General features: G+C 37.7%; 1 protein-coding gene across 9 annotated transcripts in view; it reads left to right on the top strand.

Moving 5' to 3' along the window:
- The window catches only part of porb (P450 (cytochrome) oxidoreductase b), a 44,589-nt gene that overhangs the window by 19,295 nt on the left and 1,620 nt on the right, over window positions 1–23,674 (top strand). For 3 of the 9 annotated variants that reach the window (XM_073922768.1, NM_001320439.1, XM_005173347.6), the window contains 13 exons: window positions 518–566; window positions 1,133–1,261; window positions 2,696–2,845; window positions 5,607–5,731; window positions 6,827–6,916; window positions 9,934–10,032; window positions 10,410–10,526; window positions 13,430–13,548; window positions 13,685–13,866; window positions 16,940–17,089; window positions 19,252–19,519; window positions 21,870–22,015; window positions 22,445–22,530. In XM_073922768.1, the coding sequence (XP_073778869.1) occupies window positions 518–566; window positions 1,133–1,261; window positions 2,696–2,845; window positions 5,607–5,731; window positions 6,827–6,916; window positions 9,934–10,032; window positions 10,410–10,526; window positions 13,430–13,548; window positions 13,685–13,866; window positions 16,940–17,089; window positions 19,252–19,519; window positions 21,870–22,015; window positions 22,445–22,530 (1,710 nt within the window). Of the gene's footprint in view, window positions 1–517; window positions 567–1,132; window positions 1,262–2,695; window positions 2,846–5,606; window positions 5,732–6,826; window positions 6,917–9,933; window positions 10,033–10,409; window positions 10,527–13,429; window positions 13,549–13,684; window positions 13,867–16,939; window positions 17,099–19,251; window positions 19,520–21,869; window positions 22,016–22,444; window positions 22,531–23,674 lie in introns of all 9 variants that reach the window. The other 6 variants (XM_073922771.1, XM_073922769.1, XM_073922772.1 and 3 more) reach the window with 2 other exon arrangements.

Raw genomic sequence — 23,674 nt, 5'->3', positions numbered from 1 at the left:
GATGATCTACCGGTAATCTCACGTCCCCCTTCCGGTCCTCAAATAGGCATCGCCGCGCACCCTTCTCACCCCTCCCCACCGCATCTCTCCTCAGACACGTTGCGCACCTTGTCAAACACCACCAAACCACCACCTCTCCTGACAGCTGAGCGGGACGCTGCAACATAAACCCTGACACTCTGGCCAATGTGAGGAAAGTTTACTCACACGTGACTTGTTTTAGCTCTTTTGGTCCGATTAGAAACTTTGCAGTGTGAAAGTGAACCGCTCCAAGAGCAAAGAGCAACAATGTAACAATTGTAATCTCTGTTTCGGAACAACTGAATCGATTCACAGGTGTGAAAGCAGCCTTAAATGACATCCTAAATCTTAGCTTTTGCACCACTGTCTATTGGTAAAGACATGCACTGGATCAAAATGTTTGTCCATGAATTTGAAACCTTAGCATTTGTTTGTACATATTTAAGTAAAAACATCATTGAATGTACTTACTTATAATTCTTTCTGTGTTTTCTAGGGCTCCGACCACTAGGGACACCAGTTTTATTGACAAGATGAAGAAAACGGTAAGACTTTTATTTCCTGTGCTCCAGAGGTTGCCAAGTTGCATTAAAATTTTAAGACTTGGGTGTTTCTGAAACATATAATATTTAAAGGCATACTATGTAAGATTTAATATGTCATGGTTCTATTAGACTGCACATAGCAGCATTATAACAGAAGGCTAAAATGTATTTACTCTAATAAAACAGTGCTGCTTTTATTCCCACATGATCACGTTATGAAGAACCAGTAATGGTGGATTGTGGCTGTTTTTGTGCTTCCCGCTAGTTTCTCATCAGAAATTGCTTAAGAGTTTCTCTTCTTTCAGTGATACTCTGCTTTATACTACTATGATAACAAGTGTTGGAAACTTTAGCTCATCCACCAAAATGATTTCAACAGGAATCCCTTAGGGAGTAATCAAACTATGCCTTTATTTGTTGTGAACATGCGCCCTCTAGTGGCGAAATTTACAACAGTTACAAACCTGGCTGTTATCTTGGAATAAAATTCCATGTAATGTCACGACTGACCAATCAGAATCGAGTATTCCAGACAGCCGTGTGATCTTTTGTTTTTGACCTTCCAGGGTAAGAATATCGTGGTGTTTTACGGCTCTCAGACCGGCACAGCGGAAGAGTTTTCCAACAGACTCGCTAAAGATGCTCATCGCTACGGCATGAAGGGGATGGCAGCAGACCCGGAAGAATATGATTTGGTAACACATATGAAATTACTCCTGATTTTGCAATTTATGCTTCATATTCAATATAATCGCATTACAGAAACGCCCTCACATTTGATTTTACCTTTGCTCTTATGTGCTTCATATTGCAACACAATATGATCGCATAATAGAGGCGCTGTACCACATTAAAGATGGATTTGGCTAGTTTTAGACCACGTTTTTCGGAAATTTTACAGTTTAAACCATTGGGTAACACTTTGATTTAGGTCGCAATTAACAAACCATTAACTTACACTGCTAGCTTAATAAACTACTAATTAACTGTTATTAATTGTTAGTTAGGTAGAATTTGGGTTTAGGATTGGGGATGAAGAATAATCATACTTTATAACTATTAATGAACAGTTCATATCTTAATAACGGGCAGGTAATAGGCCAGTAGTTAATAGCATGAATTGTGACCTAAAGCCATAGATATATACACTAGATATCGCTTAGGGACTCTGAGCATGCGTCAATAGCGCCGCCACATTGGTACAGTGCTCCCAGGACAAATGTCATTCAACCGCACTAGTCAAGACAGTGTTATTATGTGAAGATGCGGGACTTTAACGCTGTCTACGAGTGTAGTAACGAGCAAACAAAGAAAACAAAGCACAAAGGCAGAACATTTCATAGGTAATATTACGTTTTTTTCTGTTTTTGTATGTTCTGAACTTTTGTGCTAATCAGGTAACGTTATTGAAGATAACAGTCACTTTCTGCATTCACTATAAGTCAAAGCAGCTCCAACTCGAACTAAACACTCGGCTTATGCTAGTTTTGTTGAATAAAATCAGCAAACAATGCAAAAGAAATATGACAACGAGATGCTGCGCTGCCAGAAACTTGTATTATTGTCGGCTGGTGAAAGAATCGTTCGGGGGATTCATTCACAAACGAATCGCTCCCTCCGTCAGTATGAGGAGTGAAAGCAGGAGAGGAGCTGTGTTTCAGGACATGATTAGATCAAATTTAACAGGGAGGGTGGATAGTACATTTCTGTACACACAAACACAAGCTTTTTGTCAGGAATGCCCGTGCGGTCACTGATCCATCAATGTAGAAAAGTGACGTAAAATTATAATTTTCGTAATTAGAAAAAAAAAATGACATACTAACATCCAGGAAAACTCCCGATCATAGATATATGTGTATATGTGTATATCTCTGGCTTTGGATGGCCACAGTCCTCCACTGTACCTTGGTCCTGCACTCATTTCAAAGGAGCGCTACCCTGTAGCAAGATGGCGGCGCTATTGACGCATTCCGTCCAATAGACAACAATAGGCCAGGCAACATCTAATGTATATATCTATGACCTAAAGCGTTAGCAACCTTTGTAGTTAATTAGCCATCTTACAGATGATTTTCAGACACACTTTTTCATCTTTTGTACTTGATTGCACACACTTTTGCTTTCAGAGTGAGCTTTCTCGTATGGGGGAGATCGACAACTCTTTGGCGATCTTCTGCTTGGCCACCTATGGAGAGGGCGACCCCACCGATAATGCCCAAGACTTCTATGATTGGCTACAGGAGGCTGATGCTGATTTTAGCGGACTTAAATATACAGTGAGTTCACCATCATTGATATCACATGGTTTTTATATGCAAAAACACCTTCTGGAGAACATTTAGACTGGGTGACACTGGGTCAGTTGGCGTTTCTGTGTGGAGTTTGCATGTTCTCCCTGTGTTGGCGTGGGTTTCCCCTACAGGTCAAACAAATGCGCTATAGAGGAATTGAATAAGCTAAAATGACCGTAGTGTGTGTGAATGTGAGAGTGTATGGGTGTTTCCCAGTACTGGGTTGCATTACTGTGTAAAACATATGCTGGAATACTTAGAGGTTTCAATGATCTATGCTAAGCTAAGCTAAAATTGAGACCTGGAGATCGACTAAATGGATTAAAAATTGGTAAAACTTAACAGTTTTACGCTAGAGAGTTGTACAATGAGCGTATTTTTTGGAGTGTTTTGGAGTGTTCCTTCAAGTATGTAATCTCAGGCTTTTAGCTTGAGCATTTAGAAGCATTTTACTGCACACAAATTCACTTTTTAGATTAGAAACAAAATTAACTAAACTAAAAAAGTGTTTCCAATACGTTAGGTACAATGCTCAAACATGAATGACTACACCTCTATTGAAAATAAATATTTTTATCCATTTTTCAGTCAATGTAGGTCATATGTTTGGGTGCATTTGAACAAAACAGATTTATTAAATATTGAAATATTATTTTAGTCACTGAACATCTTTAGAAACAGAAAGATAAAAACATTTAAATTAATGCAAAATATTGCAAAAATAAATTTTATATATATGTTTTTTGTTTCTCTTAAATTTTACTTCTTTAAATATTTTTATTTAATATTTCCTCTAACATATAAATTTGGGTGTGCTGATTTTGGACCGTTATCATGAGTTATTTGTTAGATAAGATCTAGATTTGGCTTCAGTACTGACTAATCTAATGTAGATGCACAAATATAATATTGTAGAGCTTCCTATAGAAAATATTCATGCGAGATTTGTGAGGGCTGAGCTCATATGTGCTGAGCACTGTATTTTCCAACACATGCTTGCTTGAGCAAACAAGACCCATGACACGATGACAGTAAAGCAGAAGTGATTCTGGGGTTTGCTGTGTCATTCTTCTGTTCGCCAAAGTGTCAGACGGTTTAATCTATAGTTACTACACAGACACTGTGCAAAGTTCAGTGACTCAACATAATCTACTGGGGGGAAAGAAAAAAAAAAACATTGACCAAACAGATTTACCCTCTAGTTTAGCAGAAATTACAAGTATGACTGAGCAACTTTAGAGATGAGAGAATACAGTAGTTATTTTGTCATTATTTACTCGCCTTCATGCCATTCCAAATTCATATGCTGTTGTTTTATAGAGTCAGATCAGTCACATTTACAAAATAAAATCCATACAAAGTTCACATTTACAAAATCCGATCAATAAATTCTAAACACAATTCGTAAATATGCAAATCTAATTTGTAAATTTAAAACACAATTCATAAATATGCAAATCTAATTAGTAAATTTAAAGCACAATTTGTAAATTCAAAGCACAATTGATTAATATGCTAATTCAATTCATGAATTCAAAACAGTTCATACGTATGCAAATCCAATTCATAAATTCAAAACACAATTTTTTAATATGCAAATTAAATTCATAATTCAAAACAGTTCATAAATATGAAAATCTAATTTGTAATTTCAAAACACAATGTGTGAATTTAAAACACAATTTGTAAATATGCAAATCCAATTCATAAATTCAAAACTGTTCATAAATATGCAAATTCAATTCGTAAATTTAAAACACAATTTGTAAATATCCAAAATCCAATTTGTATATTCAAACTCAATCTGTGAATTCAAAGCACAATTCATGAATATGCAAATCTAATTCATACATTTAATACACAATTTGTAAATATGCAAATCCAGTTCGTAAATTCAAAACTGTTCATAAATATGCAAATCCAATTCATAAATTTTTTACTAAACTCATAAATATGCAAATCCAAGTCATACTTTCAAAACACAATCTGTGAACTCAAAACACAATTCGAAAATATGCATATCCAATTTGTATATTTAAAACACAACTAATAAATATGCTAATTCAATTCATAAATTCAAAACACAATTCATAAATATGCAAATCCAATTCATAAATTGAAAACACAATTTGTTAATATGCGAATTCAATTCATAAATTTGAAACAGTTCATAAATATGTAAACCCAATTCATGAATTTAAAACACAATTCATAAATATGTAAACCCAATTCATGAATTTAAAACACAATTCATAAATATGCAAATCCAATTCATAAATTTTAAACTAAATTCGTAAATATGAAAATCCAAATCATAAATTCAAAACAATCTAGAAACTCAAAACACAATTCATAAATATGAAAAGCCAATTTGTAAATTTAAAAAAAACTTTTCATAAATATGCAAATCTAAATAATAAATTCAAAACACAATGTGTGAATTCAAAATACAGTTTATAAATATGCAAAAACAATTTGTAAATTAAAAACACTATTTATAAATATGCAAATCTAATTAACAAATTTAAAACACAATTCATTAACATGCAAATCCAATTCGTAAATTCTAAACACAGTTCATGAATTGGATGCAAATCCAATTCATCTGGGGAAATATTTATGATTATTACTAATGCTCAAAAATCTGCACACACAATAACCTATCCCTATTGTAGGTATAAATAAATTAATGAATATACTGAATGGCGGGACTATAAATAATATGTGCGCATGACCTTATTTACAGGTGTTTGCACTGGGCAATAAGACATACGAGCACTACAACGCCATGGGGAAATATGTGGACAAGAGACTGGAGGAGCTGGGGGCGCAGAGAATCTTTGACCTGGGAATGGGAGACGACGATGGAAAGTGAGTGACAAAATAAAACATGATTAAAAAATGATGAGCTCACACCAATTTCTGTTTAATGAAAGAAGATTTCTTCAACACATTTCTAAACATAATAGTTTTAATAACTCATTGACAGGTGAAAATCTGATCTACCTGCTTACACTGCAGACGCGAGAGCACAGATCGGATTCATATCGAATAAATTTTCACATATGAACAAAGCCTGAATCTGATTTGAGTAAATCAGGAATGCATGTGATCTGTTCCTGCTTACACGGGCCAAATCCGATCCATGCCACATGGGAGAACTAAATCGGAATTGAATCACTTGAACAGTGCAGCGTAAATGCGGCGAAAATGTCTAAAGTTATGACAAAACAGCTCACATTTTAAGATTATAAGGCTGAACAGCATGAAATGCCATCAGTCTACAGAGATTTCCCAGTATTTCTCTGTTGCGATCAGGATATCACAATAATTAACCCCAAAAAAGCCATTACTATGATTACTATATTATAATTACAGCACATTACACGAGTAGCAGTGCGATATGGCTGTGTCTCGGCACTGGTGGGAGGCGTGCGTTGGCTTGAGGCTGCAGACCAAGTGCTTTAGTGTCCCAACAGTGCCGATATACAGCCATATCGCACTAATATGAGTGTGATATTGCGTTTATACAACAGTTCAACGGCATAATCCTGTATATAAAAAGGAAGATCAAACATTATGCTTTCGTACGAGGAACTACTTTCTTCCGCCATTCATTCACATCTGCTGCTGACGTCAGAACAGCAGAAACCATTGCTGCTTCACTTTAGAGCTAGTACTTGAATGATTCTCTAGCGTAATGTCTAAAGTGATGACAAAACAGCTGATTTTCGCTCACATTTTAAGATTATAAGGCTGAACAGCATGAAATGGCATCAGTCTACAGAGATTTCCCAGTATTTCTCTGTTGCGATCAGGATATCACAATAATTAACCCCAAAAAAGCCAAAGCAAACACTAGCAGATTGCTATGGTAAAAATACAGCACTCTGTGTCTGGGAATAACTAATGTGGAGACGTTTGAACAAACTGAAGTTATTTGTGCTTGTTTTTTCTCTCCTTCAGTCTGGAGGAGGACTTTGTGTCTTGGAGGGAGCAGTTCTGGCCGGCTGTTTGCGAACATTTTGGCGTTGAGGCGACCGGTGAAGAGTCCAGGTTTGAACGATCTTTCTTTTGTTCCTCTTTTCCTCTTTTGTTTTGCGGGTCACGGTGACCCGAGCTCAGCATCCCCTTCTGGGCTGATTAACAACACTTACAGGCCTTTTCAGATCAGAATACACTTTGGTGTACAAAAGCTGAACAGTCTTCAGAGTAAAGTAATAGTTGCTTTGGTTTGTAATGTGTTCTCTCTCTCTCTCTCCCTCTCTCTCTCCTCTCTCTCGCTCTCTCTCTGTCAAATTCAGTTCATCTAAGCTTCATTGGCATGACTAGCACAGTGTTTCCAAAGCATTGTCCAGTACATGATTATAACAATAATATATAATAATAGCTATATAGGGGCGAAGTAGTGGCGCAGTAGTTAGTGCTGTCGCCTCACAGCAAGAAGGTTGCTGGTTCAAACCTAGGCTCAGTTGGCGTTTCTGTGTGGAGTTTGCATGTTCTCCGGGTTTCATCCGGGTCCTCCGGTTTCCCCCACAGTCATAAGACATGCGGTACATCCGGTGTGTGTGTATATATATATATATATATATATATATATATATATATATATATATATATATATATATATATATATATATATATATATATACATAAATAAGAGCAATATTACATGAGTAGCAGTGCGATATGGCTGGGAAATATGTGTGATCTCGGCACTGGTGGGAGGCGTGCGTTGGCTTGAGGCTGCAGAAAGAGTGCCTTAGTGTCCCACCAGTGCTGATATACAGCCATATCGCACTAATATGAGTGTGATATTGTGTTTATACAACAGTTTAACGGCATAATCCTGTATATAAAAAGGAAAATCAAACATTATCCTTTCGTATGAGGAACTACTTTCTTCCGCCATTCATTCACATCTGCTGCTGACATCAGAACAGCAGAAACCATTGCTGCTTCACTGTAGAGCTAGTACTTTAATGATTCTATAGCGTAATGTCTAAAGTGATGACAAAACAGCTGATTTTTGCTCACATTTTAAGATTATAAGGCTGAACAGCATGAAATGCCATCAGTCTACAGAGATTTCCCAGTATTTCTCTGTTGCAATCGGGAGATCACAATAATTAACCCTGAAAAAGCCATTACTATGATTACTATGGTATAATTACAGCACAACAACATACAAATAAGAGAGATCGACTTAGAAAGTCACTTCCCAGTTTTATAATGATTTTTATCAGCAGTAGTTTGAAATTACGCTGGGTTTTTCTTCTCTAAGGGCTTATTACGCTGTGTCTGTCGCCACCTTGTGGTGGAGTGTTTGCTCTGCTCAGTATGACAGGCTGATGGCTGCCAACATGCTGAATCTCCAAAATTATAAATATTTTAAAATTGGCACTATCCCTATAAATAAACTGCATAGTTGCAATCTAAACAACTACACCCTGCCTAAAGGCCTCAAAAGTACATTATGTTGTCCAACAGCTGCAATATTTGTAAAGCTTTAGTGGGTTGTTTAGTCCCTCTTAAGTCCTAGTGCGGGCGGAGTAATACACAAGGGTGAAGAGGTTGAAAACAAGAATGGATCTGTAAAATAATTAAGTATACAGGTGCATGCATGCTATATACAAAGTGCATTGATATGGAAATAAAATTAATAATAACATTAAAAAGACCTTTTTTAATAATAAAAAAAGAATAGTAATAAAAATAACAACTTTGTTCAACAGTATTATTTATAAATACTTTTTAAAAATGATTTATATAAATATATATAGTATATTTATTTATTTACACATACACAAAAACATACAATTAGAAATTTTATAAATACATATAAAAATATGAAAAAAGACCAATGTGATTGTTAAAAGATCATTAAAAGAGAATAATAATATTATTATTATTAGTAACACTAAATATAAATATAAAATACAATACACAACTGCCTCTCTCTGTGTTTTCTGATGCTTTAGTTTTTTGTTTGTACATTTGAAGGTTATATTTTCTTATGGTTGGTTCCATTTTTTTGGTGTCAAGTTTGCAAAAAAAAAAAAAAATGTGTTAAAATTATTAATTTTGTTTTTGGAAAAGCAAAAATATCCATTTACCTAACATGACTAGAAAGGACAGAGGGTGAAGTTGGTCAAGATGTGCCACAAGATTTTAAGAGGTTACTCAAAGTCCGAATTTATTTTGATTTCAAATGTGTGGAATATTGAAGGATTTGATGATGTGTTAAAGATGGAGAACGCATGTCTTGAGTGAAATGTACGTTTGTATAGTATAACATTTTAAATGTACCAAAAATCTCTTTCTCTCAATTCAATTCAATAATTGCTTTATTGGAATGACAAATGTTACAAATGAATTGCCAAAGCATTTATAAAGTTTATATAAAATTAAAAGAACATACATATTTAATAAAAACACAGTAAACAGTAGCAGTAGTAGTAGTAAAAAAATAAATAAAGGATATAAACATATAATAATTAAATAAAAATATAAATTATATATCTTATTAATCAATGTATCATATTATTATTATTCAATATATCTTATTCAATAAATTACATATTCAATATGTTATATCAATTATATCATATTATTCATTTATAAAGTTTACATAAAATTAAAAGAACATACATATATAATAAAAACACAGTAAACAGTTTTAGAAGTAGTAAAAAAATAAATAAATAAAGGATATATGCGTATAATAATTAAATAAAAATAAAAATAATACATTTTCATTCAAGATATAAATAGTCAATATATTATATTATTTATATATATATATATATATATATATATATATATATATATATATATATATATATATATATATATATATATATATATATAAATTCAATATATCATGTTATTATTCAATATATCATATCATTCATATCATATTATTCATTTATAACTATAAAAATAATAATAGATCAGAATAAACTGTTCATTTAACAATCAACATTTTAGGATAAAACAGTAATAACAGCAATAATAATCAGTATATTTACATGATTCACCATGACATACAATGATCTCTCTCTCTCTCTCAGCATCCGTCAGTATGAGCTGAAGGTACACACTGATCTGAACATGAATAAAGTCTACACTGGAGAGCTGGGACGACTCAAGAGCTTTGAGAACCAGAAACCGTGAGTAAAACACTTCTTATTTTCCTATTAAAGGGACCTATTGTGCTAAAATAACTTCTCTAAGGGGTTTAAACAGTTGTGTGTCAGCAGTGTGTGAATATATCCAGCTTCTAATGGTATTGTGTATAATCAGACTTGATGAAATCAGTCTGCAGAAACACTTTGATTGACATTCTCTCTTTGTACGTGTCTTGAGAGAGGGAAAAACCCCAAAAAAACCCGCCCACTGGTAACCATCTCTTCCTCATTAGCATGAACAGCTCTGAGTGAGAAGCAGCTGTCTGTCCACTTCTGCTCTTATTTAACCCTGGTTAACTACTGAGCCTCCAAGACAACTGTTAATTTACTGTCTGTCATTCATTATGTGTTTCTCACAGACCCTTCGATTCGAAGAACCCTTTCCTGGCACCAGTTACTGTGAACCGCAAACTCAATAAAGGCGGCGAGAGACATCTGATGCACCTGGAGCTGGACATCACAGGCTCCAAAATCAGGTACAATCTGCAGGATGGTCGACTCCAACACACTTATCACTGGATTAATTACATCTACACATTTCAAGATGTTTTCAAGTCTCTCCAAAAGAGTGCCTCCTGTCTTTTATTTATACAACCGCAAATCAGAAAAAGTTAGGACTGTAGGGAAAATGCTAATTAAAAGAAAAAGTGATTTCCAAACTTACTTTGACCTGTGGGAGAGGCAGTGGCGCAGTAGGTAGTGCTGTCGACTCACAGCAAGAAGGTCGCTGGGTCGCTGGTTCGAACCTCAGCTCTGTGAACATTTCTGTGTGGAGTTTGCATGTTCTCCCTGCCTTCGAGTGAGTTTCCTCTGGCTGCTCCGGCCTGAATTGAGTAGGCTAAATTGTCCGTAGTGTATGAGTGTGTGTGTGTGGATGTTTCCCAGAGATGGGTTGCGGCTGGAAGGGCATCCGCTGTGTAAAAACTTGCTGGATAAGTTGGCGGTTCATTCCGCTGTGGTGACCCCGGATTAATAAAGGGACTAAGCCGACAAGAAAATGAATGAATGAATGAATGAATGTTTCACATCATCATTTCAGTAATTGACCTGATTAGTAGCCCTGAACTGCTCCTGTCACAATGTTGAAATGTTTAAAATGTGTTGTTAAAGCCAAAATTGCATTAATTTTGAGGAAAAAAAACAGTAATAATTAGAGGAACACATTAAATAATGTTTGTTGCATTGTCTGCAGTGAAACACAAGTCAAAGTACATTTAGAAATCACTACTTTGTTTTTTTAATTGCATTTTTCATACTGTCCTAACTTTTTCTGATTTGGGTTGTATGAATACTTTTGTGTGTATGAGCAGTCAATTATAAAATTTTGACTGATGTTGACATCTACATAGCTGAATAACTAACTGATTAAACACTTCCATGAATTTATAGTGGTGATTTAACGTTTGTTTTTTGCTGTCGAAGAATTTATAATTCATATTTAAAATGTGGTTATAAATGTATGTGGGAGAGGCTGTGGCGCAGTAGGTAGTGCTGTCGCCTCACAGCAAGAAGGTCGCTGGTTCGAACTTCGGCTCAGTTGGCGTTTCTGTGTGGAGTTTGCATGTTCTCCCCGTGTTGGTGTGGGTTTTCTCCGGGTGCTCCGGTTTCCCCCACAGTCCAAAGACATGCGGTACAGGTGAATTGGGTAGGCTAAATTGTCCGTAGTGTATGAGTGTGTGTGTGAATGTGTGTGTGGATGTTTCCCAGAGATGGGTTGTGGCTGGAAGGGCATCCGCTGCGTAAAAACTTGCTGGATAAGTTGCCGGTTCGTTCCGCTGTGGCGACCCCGGATTAATAAAGTGTCTAAGCCGACAAGAAAATGAATTAATGAATGAAATGTATGTGATGGTGAACTTTTACAGTACAGTAAAGTCAGTTCACGGTTAAATATTTACCCTGCTATAATAGACTAAAGGGACCTCTGGTGTCATTCATGGCATTACATCATGAAAAGATAGCAAGAGGATTGTAAAAGTGTTTCACATGACCACCACTGTAGGCTAAGGTTAATGACTGGATCCAAAGTGTGTGTGTGAGCATGTGCATGAGCATGTACAGTTAAAGTCAGAATTATTAGCCCCCCTGTTTATCTTTTCCCCAATTTCTGTTTAACGGAGAGCAGATTTCTTCAGCACATTTCTAATCATAATAGTTTTAATAACTCATCTCTAATAACTGATTTATTTTCTCTTTGTCATGATGACAGTAAATAATATTAGACTAGATATTCTTCAAGACACTTCAATACATCTTAAAGTGACATTTACTTCAAAGGACTTTATTTTCAAAGGCTTAACTAGGTTAATTAGGTTAACTAGGCAGGTTAGGGTAATTAGGCAAGTTATTGTATATACGATGGTTTGTTCTGCAGACTGTCGAGAAAAAATCCATAGCTTAAAAGGGCTAATAATATTGACCTTAAAATGATGTTTAAAAAATTAAAAACTGCTTTTATTCTAGCCGAAATAAAACAAATAAGACTTTCTCCAGAAGAGAAAATATTATCAGACATACTGTGAACATTTCCTGAATCTGTTCAACATCATCTGGGAAATATTTAAAAAAGAAAACAAATATTGTGTGTGTGTGTGTTTTTTGCGTGTGAGCTTTGCGTGTGTTTTTTGCGTGTGTTTATGCATATGCATTTCCATGTTTGTGTGTGTGTGAGCATGTTTGTGCATGCGTATGTTTGTATTTTTTTAAAAATTCAATTAGTTCCAACTTTGTTTGAGTGTGTCAGCATGTTTAAGTGTGTGTTTGAGTGTGTTTGTGTTTTTGTATTGTTTTTTGTCTCTGTGTTAGACTGTGTGTGTCTGTGTTTGCGTGTGTGCGTCTATTTCTGTGCGCGTTTCTGTGTTTGTGTGTAAGCCAGCGGGTGTGTGTTCCCTGCAGGCACAGAACGTCAACATGACGTCAAATTGACGTTGTACCCCAACGTTGCGAGGACGTTGTATTTTCGTTGGAAATGAAAATTAGGTTGACGTCATATTCCAATGACAGGCTGACGTGAGTGTCCAATGTCCAACCAAATATCAACGTCTAATCATGTTACACCTTGACGTTGTGTGGGCGTTACCACTATGACGTCCATCAGATGTTGGATTTTGGTCACTTTCCAACACAACCTAAAATCAACGTAATTTGACGTCGTTATTGGACATCAAAATAACGTTGTGCGTAGACGCTGGCTAGACATTGAATTTTGGTCACCTGAAGTCATGAGCTAAAGCGAACCTGATATAAAGTCTTATGGGTTAGAGAAGTGTGTGTGTGTTTGTGTAATCGCATGGATATGTTTGCATGTCTGTGTGCGTGTTTTATGTGCCTCTGTGTGGGATCTACACAGTTTATTGACGGGCGATGTGATTATTGTGCTCAGATACGAATCAGGAGACCATGTCGCAGTGTACCCCATCAACGACACAGCAATGGTGAACAAGATCGGGGAGCTGCTTGCTGTGGATCTGGACACTGTGATCTCCCTCAACAACCTCGACGGTAAGACACTAACATTAACAGAAGGAACGATCAGTACAGCTGAAATAAGAATCATTGTATATTTTGACCCAATAATTGGGGATTAATCATGACTGTATATCGCTGAAGTCTGTGCTTTTTTAATCTCTAATTGCAGAGGAGTCCAATAAGAAGCATCCGTTCCCCTGCCCGACCACATATCGTACAGCTCTGACTCATTATCTGGACATCACAAACTCTCCACGCACAAATGTACTTTATGAACTGGCACAATACGCCAGCGACCCCAAAGATCAGGAGAACATGAGGAAAATGGCCTCCTCTTCAGCTGAGGGCAAAGTAAGCAGCGCTGGCATTACACACACATTCACTGATAACCTGCAGTTAATACAGGATTCATGTACTTGCAAAATGAATGTTTCTATTGTTATGTTGCAACTAGGGCTGGGCGATCAAATCAGTATCGATATTTATTGACCAAACACCATTGTCAACATCGGTAATAACAAAAGATTCAGTATGTAGTTTTGGTATGAGGCGCTATAGCACTGAGCGCGCACCTTGGAAGTAGAGATCTGCGCGGGACTAAATTTTGAATCCCGCCCGCACCCGCCAGGTTTTAGCCCGAACCAGACCGCTCCCGCTTATATTAAGAATTTATTGTCCTGCTGCCCGACCCGCCCCGTTTTCTGGCCGCCGCGCCCGATCCCGCTAAAGATCGGGGGAGAACAAAACCGAAAATCACCCAGCTATACAGTCCAGACAGCCAAGCTGTCTGTATAAACACACACACAGCACCAAGCACACACACACATAGACAAATCTCTATCTCTCTCATACGCGCGCGCGCACACTAACACACACACAAGCACCAATCAGACACACAGGCGTTTGCTGTTATATCAATTCAAAGGCTTGTAATACCATGTACCAAGTACCAATGTAATACCAAAGGGTTTTATATAAAGGTATGTAAATACTGAGTCGCGCCAGCTCCGGGCCGCAGCGCACATCACTCTCGGGCCGATTCCGGCGCGGATGCGGCAGCGTCGGCTCGCTTACGGCCGCCGCATCTGGCCCGATTGATTCGGGCCGGAATCGGGCAGTGAGTCCACAAGCATCCGCAGTCCGGCAGCCGGAGCCGGGCTGAGTGGTAAGTCTCCAGCAGGCGACAATCTAATTGGAACTGGCCCGAGTGTATTTTGCTATCTGGGAAAGCTCTCTCTCTCTCATTCACGCGCGCGCACTAACATACACACCACACAAGCACCAAGCACACACACAGGCAATGCTCGCTCTCTCTCTCTCTCCCTCTCTCTCTTTCTCTCTCTCTCTCTCTCTCATTCGCATAGCAATATCCGCGATATTGCTAGACAGCCCGCTCCCGTCCCAAATTAAACCCGTTACCGTCCGCTCCCGCGATTTATTCGGAAATTTATTCCCGCGCCGCAGAAATCTGGTCGGGTCACGTGGGCGCCCGCGGGACAGCCGCGGGAATGCAGACCTCTACTTGGAAGCAATGCCAGTAAGCTTCGGGTGTAAGTTTGTCATATCAATGTAGGCGCGCGACTTGCGTGATGTGCACATAGAAGCGACGCTCCATTTTCCAGGCGCATCTAGTTGAAAACACCTGGGGCCTCATGTATCAACGCTGCGTACGCACAAAAACTTTGCGTACGCCAGGCTTCACGCTCAGAATCGCTCACGTTTGGATTTACTAACGATGAAATGAACGTGGGAATGTGCGCAGCTCCACGCCAACTTCATGGCTGGCATACGCACATTTTTTTGTGCGTGTCTGTTTTATTTCCATTGGCGACTCCTAGAGGCAGTTCTACAAAGTGAGCTGTGTAATGGCAGCTGTATGAGACGGGTTCATCTAGCAGGTATATAAGGTTTCCACACCATGCAGTTGACCAGCCAAACATTAAACCGCAATTTGCAGCGGTCGCCTGTTTTCCCAATGTATTGGGAGCGATCTACTGCACACGCATTGCTATAAAGACACTATCTGAAGATGAATTTGCATACGTGAATCAGGAACATTTCCATTCAATAAATGTGCAAAAAAATATGCACAGACTTATTAATGATTCCTACTTGTCTTCCTCGTAATAAATAGTAGGCAAAAGCTGATATGTAGCGGGGGGCAAAAAAGAAGAATGACCTCATCAGACGCTGGAGTTCATGCTCGAACATGTCAAAATATGTTGACATGCGATTTACGAACTGCGCCACCCAGACTGTTAAGGGTACTACAACATTTTGCACCTATAAATCACACTATTTCTTTTTTAAATTCACTCAGTGCGATGTTCAGACCCAACTGTGTTAACCGCATCAGCTAAACTCTCCCACTCTATTTTTTTCTTTTGTTGTTAATTCCGGAGGACAAACTTGCAAATAACACCGCTTTTCTCCGGTCTACCTCCGAAAGCAGCACCTCCAATTCACATTCTGTTCAAAGTTTCTCTTCTTGCTTGCTTTTGCCGTTGCTTTTTCGTTCGGTTTTGCCAAAGTAGAGTCATTAGCATATTCATACGGGGGAGGAGGCAGGGAGGGGTTTTGCGCTCGTTCATTCGGATGTACAAAGAATATGCGTGGGATTCGGCGTACGCAGTGTTTCATACATCTGAATGTTTTAGTATGATTTCCACGCAAGTCTTCGTACATGAGGCCCCTGAACTTTTCTGAATCGTCGCGAGCACACTGCGATTTATGTAGGTAGAACTAACCAATCTGCTTCGCACTTTTTATGGAATATCATTTCTGTAATAACGGCAGACTAATTACCTCGGTCCCACTTTATATTAAGTGTCCATAACTACTATGTACTTACATAAAATAAAAAAAATACAAGGTACTTACTGTGTTTATAATGTATTTGAGAACACTTGTGGTGCTTTGAGTTGGGATAGAGGTTGGGTTATGGACAGGTTTGGTGGTGTGGGTAGGTTTAAGGGTGAGTTAAGGTGTAAGGGATGGTCAACAGTGTATTTACAAATGTAATTACAAAAGTTAAATACAGATGTAATTACATACATGTATTTAATCAAGCATAAGTACACAGTAAATACATGTATTTACACAATAAGTACATTGTAACAAACTATTAGTTCCTATGTAAGTACATATTAGTTAAGGCCACTTAATATAAAGTGGGACCATTACCTCAGACAAACAACACTGCAGTGCTTTTTACTCTTCTCTCCATAAACTTGCATCAGAGCTGCAGCTATGAATTGCCTGTTTGTCATGCTCTGAAAAAACGATTGATGGTCACTTCAGGTCAGAATAACAACACATGCAAAAGTTAGTGCCGTATTGCAGCAGTGAGGAGATTGTAAATTGAAAAAGGATGCACATTTAAATAAATATAAATGTGAAACGGGTTGTTCATGTCTCCATTCAGGCACAGTACCAGAGCTGGGTGCTGGACTCCTGCAGGAATATTGTGGCTATTCTTGAGGATTTGCCGTCTTTACGGCCACCGATTGACCACCTCTGTGAGCTTCTGCCACGGCTGCAGGCCCGCTACTACTCCATTTCATCATCTTCAAAGGTCAGATATGTTTGCTTCATGCTGGAGATGGAATGTGTAACCACTTGCTTTTATATTTGTTTTAGCATTCCTAAAAAGAATACTCTGTCCCCTGTGGGAATTGTTTGACTCATTCAGCTTCAGCTACTCTTAAAGGAACACTACTACTTTTTTTTTTTTTTTTGGAGTGGGGGGGTTGATACAGTTAAACAGTTGAGTTTTACCAGTTTTGATTGCATTCAGCCAATCTCCGGGAATAATGGGAGCACTTTTGGCTTAGCTTAGCACAAATCATTGAATTGCATTAGACCGTTAGCATCTTACTCAAAAAAAAAAAAAGAGTTTGACATTTTCCTATTTAAAGCTTGGCTCTTCTGCAGTTACATCGTTCAATATAGGGTTGCACCGATATAATTTTTTGGAAACGATCCGATCCCGATACCAAAATTCTGAATATTAACCGATACAGATCCGATCCCACTACTGTGTCTTTTTTTGTTGTTGTTGTTTTAAGTATAATACATGCCTCCACTATTATAAAACACAGCTTATAAACACAGAATATAGCTCACGGTCAAGATCGGATTTGGATCGGTACCAGCTGGTTGATATCCAATCCAGCAAAAATATGTGATATCGAACCGATATCCGATCCAAGTATTGGGATCAGTGCATCCCTAGTTTACCGAGATAAAGTTAAAAGTTGCTATTTTCTAGGCTGATATAGCTAGGAACTATATTCTTATTCCAGTGACCGAGAAACGTTGATGTAGCATTGTCACTATAGCCGTGGACAAGTTCCTTAATGGGATTATAGTCCTAGCCATATCGACTTAGAAAACAACAACTTTTCGTTTTCTGTCAGTCTTCAAACCTGATGAAACTACAGAAGCATCAAGATTTAAATAGGAACATTTTTAAACTTTCTGTTTCGCAAGATCCAAAAAAAGTTTCTTTAATTTTTTTCCTTTTTATGTATTGTAACTTTCAGTTCTGTAAATGCGAGACGCACCACACTTCGTCTTTGTGGACTTTAAAATGAGCAGTGCTCTGCGGTTTCTATGTTGCTAGGCAACTGCTATTTCAATGCTGTTTGTGCTGGAGCGCATGACCTCGGGCACTTTTTTTTTTTTTTTTTTTTGAAACTGCAGGTACTCATAGCAATCCATCAAATAAAGTAGGCGCAGTGAGAACTTGAGGTGCCCGGGGCGCATGAACAGTGCACAAAACAATTAGAATAGGCCAATAGAAAACCATTTTAAAAAGTGACTTCTCACGCACAAAAAGACACATTCAGTGTGAGGCCTCAGGCTGTCATCTAAAACTAGACTGGTTCAGTTGCATAGTTCCCATGTGGTGTAAAAGCAGAGAAGTGTTTACAATCTGCGCAATCTTATTTGCATTTTAATAAAGTTTTCAAGTTTATAGTTTTTGATGAATCGTGATCAGTTTAATTTTTTTTTACACAAAGAAGATAAATAATATATATTTTTTGTTGTTATTATTACGTTTTAATTCATTTTATTTATTATTAATTTAAAAGTAATTTATATTTATTTGTACTTTTAATTAATTAAAATGTAACTTCAAACTTTTTTAATTTTAATAAATTAAATTGTATTTAATTTATTATTGATTTGTTCACTGTAATTTATATTTTAATTTTATTTTTATCCGTTTACTCTTTTATTTCTGCTTTTGTTCCTCATGGTGGATGTTCAGCCTGAATACATTCATTCAACACATCACACTGTCATCCTTGAGTAAAGGATGTCGGTACAAAATAGCACACATATAATGTTTTCTAACTCTCTGAAACGGATCCTTTTAGGCTTTAATCCTGTTTGTGTTATGTTGGTGACTGTCACTTTAAATTCAAATGAGATTGTGCTCTTCTCAAAGGAGGGTGGAGCTGAAAACACGCATGCACAATCTCATTTGAATTTAAAGTGATAGTCACCAACATAACACAAACAGGATTAAAGCCTAAAAGGGTCCGTTTCAGAGAGTTAGAAAACATTGAAAGTGGAGTATTTTGAGCTGAAACTACACACACACACACACACACCAGAGACATTATAAATGAACATTATAGCTCTCCTTAAACTAATGTAACCTTATTGTAAAGTGTAAGCCATTAATGTATGCAATATATATATATATTTGCATTTGCATTTTACCAGGTTCACCCCAACAGCATCCACATCTGTGCTGTAGTGGTGGAGTACCAGACCAAGACTGGCCGGGTTAATAAAGGAGTCGCCACAAACTGGCTGAAGAACAAAATGCCCACCGACAACGGACACAAAGCTACGGTGCCCATGTACATCCGCAAATCTCAGTTCCGACTTCCCTTCAAGTCCACAAACCCAATTATAATGATTGGACCTGGCACGGGTATTGCACCCTTCATAGGGTTCATTCAGGAGCGCGGGTGGCTCAAAGAACAAGGTGAAGTTTAACTCCGCTCTGCTGTTATAATCTTCTTTGATTTCATGATTTACATTATAATGATCATAATAATTCTCATTAAAGGGTTAGTTCACTCAAAAATAAACATTCAGTCATTATATATGCAATGTTGATATTATAGCCATGGAAAAGTTCCTTGAATGACATTATAGTTCCTAGCCATATCGACTAAAGGCCGGCTCACACTGTGCAATTTATTTATTTTTTTTATTTTATTTTATTTATTTTTTTTATTAATTTATTTTTTATAGTCCTGAACAATTGTAGCATGTCAGACTGCACGCACATGGCTCCGTCACACTGTAAGATCTCAGCTGCCATAAAGTCAGTCTAAATGTCAATGAAGACGCGCCAAACACGAAAGAAAACACCCCTGGAGTTTGACATCATCCACCCATGACACTTTCACTCTCCGGCGTTCAGAAATGATTCCTCACAGCAAACGTAAACAATCTGTAGCGGCGATTTTGCACACGGCGTGTCTCAATAATAAAACTAGGAGGTAAACACTGTTGACATTTCCCCTCGGTCGTTTGGATTGCGTCATCAAATTTAGTGTCACACTGCAGGAAAGTCTGAAACCTTCTGACACTGCCAGAACTTCATCTGAGGGAAAATCTGATCACAACAGGCACTAATAAGTGGCTGTCTGTAAACATGTCAAATTAACGATCACAGATTTTACTGATTTTATTCTAGGATTCAGGAATCTTTTAGGATTTCCAAATTTGTCTCAGATGACAAAATCGTGGCTGAAATCTCACAGTGTGAGCAGGGCTTTAGAGAATAACATATTTTCATTTTCTGTCAGTCTTCATATGTGATAAACCCACAGAAGCGTCCAGGTTTAAATAGGAACAGTTTTGAAACTCTTTTTTGCAAGATTTTAATGGTCTCAAAAAGTTTCATTAATTTCTCTTTAGGTCTATATATTGTAACTTTTCAGTTCTGTAAATGCAGGATGCACCACACTGCCTTTTTGATGACTAGAAATGAGCAGTGCTCTGTGCTTTCTATGTTGCTTGGCAACTGCTTTAACACTGGTGTTTGTGCTGGAATGCATGACATCAGGTGGGATTTTTTCTAATTCAATTTTAAACTGCAGGTACTTGTAGCGCTCAATAAAATAAAATAAAATAAAATAAAATAAAATAAAATAGAAGCTCCTCTTTACTTTTTCCAAACCTGTTTGACTTTCTTTCTTTGAATGGTTTGGAAGGCCCACCCCTCACTGACAAGTTTGTTTTCTGTCTATAAATGACAGTAGGATATAGTTGTTGTTTTTTTTTACTTTAACAGACTCCTATTTTTCCTAATTTATATTTTAAAAATTAGTCTTGTTTTAATTTTTTCTTTATTGCAAATTTTTAGGAAATATTTTTCATCAAAAAGTGTGGTGACATCTGACTAGCTAATCCAGCAAACAAAGAAGTAGTGCTTAAAATGTCACTAAAATGCAGTATTTAAATCTCAAAGTTAAATAGAAGCTGAGGCGTATAAATGCAAAAAGGTCAACTTAAAAAAAAAAAAAGAACCAGCCCTTTCACCAGGCTGGTTATGGGTCTGTAGCTTCTGCGTACCCTCTACCGTAAACGTCTGGTTCGCCTCTTAGCCTTTCTCTCTACCTTAACAACTGTTTGTGCAAACATAAGGATATCTGAATACATAAGTGAAGTGTTGTGTCTTCTACAATTAATGTCATTAAACCAACCAGGCACTACAATATGTATGTATGTATATATATATATATATATATATATATATATATAGAGAGAGAGAGAGAGAGAGAGAGAGAGAGAGAGAGAGAGAGAGAGAGAGATGTAGTACATTTACTTTTTTTTTCATAAATTTTCCTTCGGCTTAGTTCCTTTACTAATCTGGGGTCGCCAAAGCAAAATAAACCACCAACTTATCCAGCATATGTTTTACACAGCGGATGCCCTTCCAGCTGTAACCCAGCACTGGGAAATATCCATACACACTCATTCACACTCATACACTACGGACAATTTAGTTTATCAATTCCCCTATAGTGCATGTGTTTGAACTATTGGGTAAACCGAAGCACCCGGAGGAAACCCACGCTAACAGGGGGAGAACATGCAAACTCCACACAGAAATGCCAACTGACTCAGCCGGGACTCGAACCCATGGCCTGCTTGCAGTGAGGCAACATCGCTACCTACTGTTCCACCGTGTTGCCCTACTTTTTATTTTTTATTTTTGGGTATTTTTTTTTGTCGAGTTGTATGTTGTTGAATGATTGGGATGTTATGTGCACTTTATTTCACCATTGTGTAATTTAGTAATCTTCATTCCTGGTTTGTAGGAAAGGAAGTGGGAGAGACTGTGTTATACTTTGGCTGTCGTCACAAGAACGAGGACTTTCTGTATCAAGAGGAACTTGCGCAGTTTGAAAAGACTGGAGTTCTGACAACACTCAATGTAGCTTTTTCCAGAGACCAGGCAGAGAAGGTATTACACACACACACACACACACACACACACACACACATCACTGAGATCGCCATCAGATTGGGATCATTATTAGCCCTCCTGTGAATTATCCCAATTAAAGTTCAACATATTCAGGAATTTTTTCACAGTATTTCCTATACTATTGTTTCTTCTGGAGAAAGTCTTATTTGTTTTATTTCGGCTAAAATAAAAGCATTTCAAGTCATTTTAAGGTCAATATTATTCGCCCCCTTAAGCAATATTAGTTTTGGATTGTCTCCAGAACAAACCACTGTTATACAATGACTTGCCTAATTACCCTAACTTTACCCTAATTACCCTAGTGAAGCCTTTACATGTCACTTTAAGCTGAATAATAGTGTCTTGAAGAATATCTAGTCTAATATTATGTGCTGAGCTTACTTACTTTACTCTATTTTCATGCAGGTCTATGTGCAGCATCACCTGAAGAACAACAAGGAGGCAGTTTGGAAGCTGGTTCACACAGACAATGCCCACATCTACATCTGTGGGTGCGTAAACTACATGGCATGCCAGCACATTGCACAACACACATAGTTCCCTGACATTATCCTCATGTTATACCTATAGCCTAGAGCCCCATCTGCTGTTAAACACTAGCCTAGAGCGCCGTCTGCTGTTAAACACTAGCCTAGAGCGCCATCTGCTGTTAAACACTAGCCTAAAGCGCCATCTGCTGTTTAAAACTAGCCTAGAGAGCTGTCTGCTGTTTAAATCTAGCCTAGAGCCCCGTCTGCTGTTTAAAACTAGCCTAGAGCGCTATCTGCTATTTAAAACTAGCCTAGAGCGCTGTCTGCTGTTTAAAACTAGCCTAGAGCGCCGTCTACTGTTTAAATCTAGCCTAGAGCGCCATCTGCTGTTTTAAACTAGCCTAGAGCGCCATCTGCTGTTTAAAACTAGTCTAGAGCGCCGCCTGCTGTTTAAAACTAGCCTAAAGCGCCGTCTGCTGTTTAAAACTAGCCTAGAGCCCCATCTGCTGTTTAAAACTAGCCTAGAGCGCCATCTGCTGTTAAACACTAGCCTAGAGCCCATCTGCTGTTTAAAACTAGCCTAGAGCGCCATCTGCTGTTTAAAACTAGCCTAGAGCGCTGTCTGCTGTTTAAATCTAGCCTAGAGCCCCATCTGCTGTTTAAAACTAGCCTAGAGCGCTGTCTGCTATTTAAAACTAGCCTAGAGCGCTGTCTGCTGTTTAAAACTAGCCTAGAGTGCCATCTACTCTTTAAAACTAGCCTAGAGCGCCATCTACTCTTTAAAACTAGCCTAGAGCGCCATCTACTCTTTAAAACTAGCCTAGAGTGCCGTCTTCTGTTTAAATCTAGCCTAGAGCGCCGCCTGCTGTTTAAAACTAGCCTAAAGCGCCGTCTGCTGTTTAAAACTAGCCTAGAGCGCCGTCTGCTGTTTAAAACTAGCCTAGAGCGCTGTCTGCTGTTTAAAACTAGCCTAGAGCGCTGTCTGCTGTTTAAAACTAGCCTAGAGCGCCGTCTGCTGTTTAAAACTAGCCTAGAGCGCCGTCTGCTATATAAAACTAGCCTAGAGCCCTGTTCATTATTAAAACTAACCTAGAGTGTCGCCTACGGTTAAAATCTAACCTAGAGCACTGACTGTTGTTCAAAACTAGCCTAGTCTAAAACCTCA

Source organism: Danio rerio, chromosome 15 (assembly GCF_049306965.1).
Source record: "Danio rerio strain Tuebingen ecotype United States chromosome 15, GRCz12tu, whole genome shotgun sequence".
NCBI classification, from domain to species: domain Eukaryota; kingdom Metazoa; phylum Chordata; class Actinopteri; order Cypriniformes; family Danionidae; genus Danio; species Danio rerio.
Note: the sequence above shows the minus strand (reverse complement) of the source record. Positions and strands in the feature narration are given on the sequence as shown.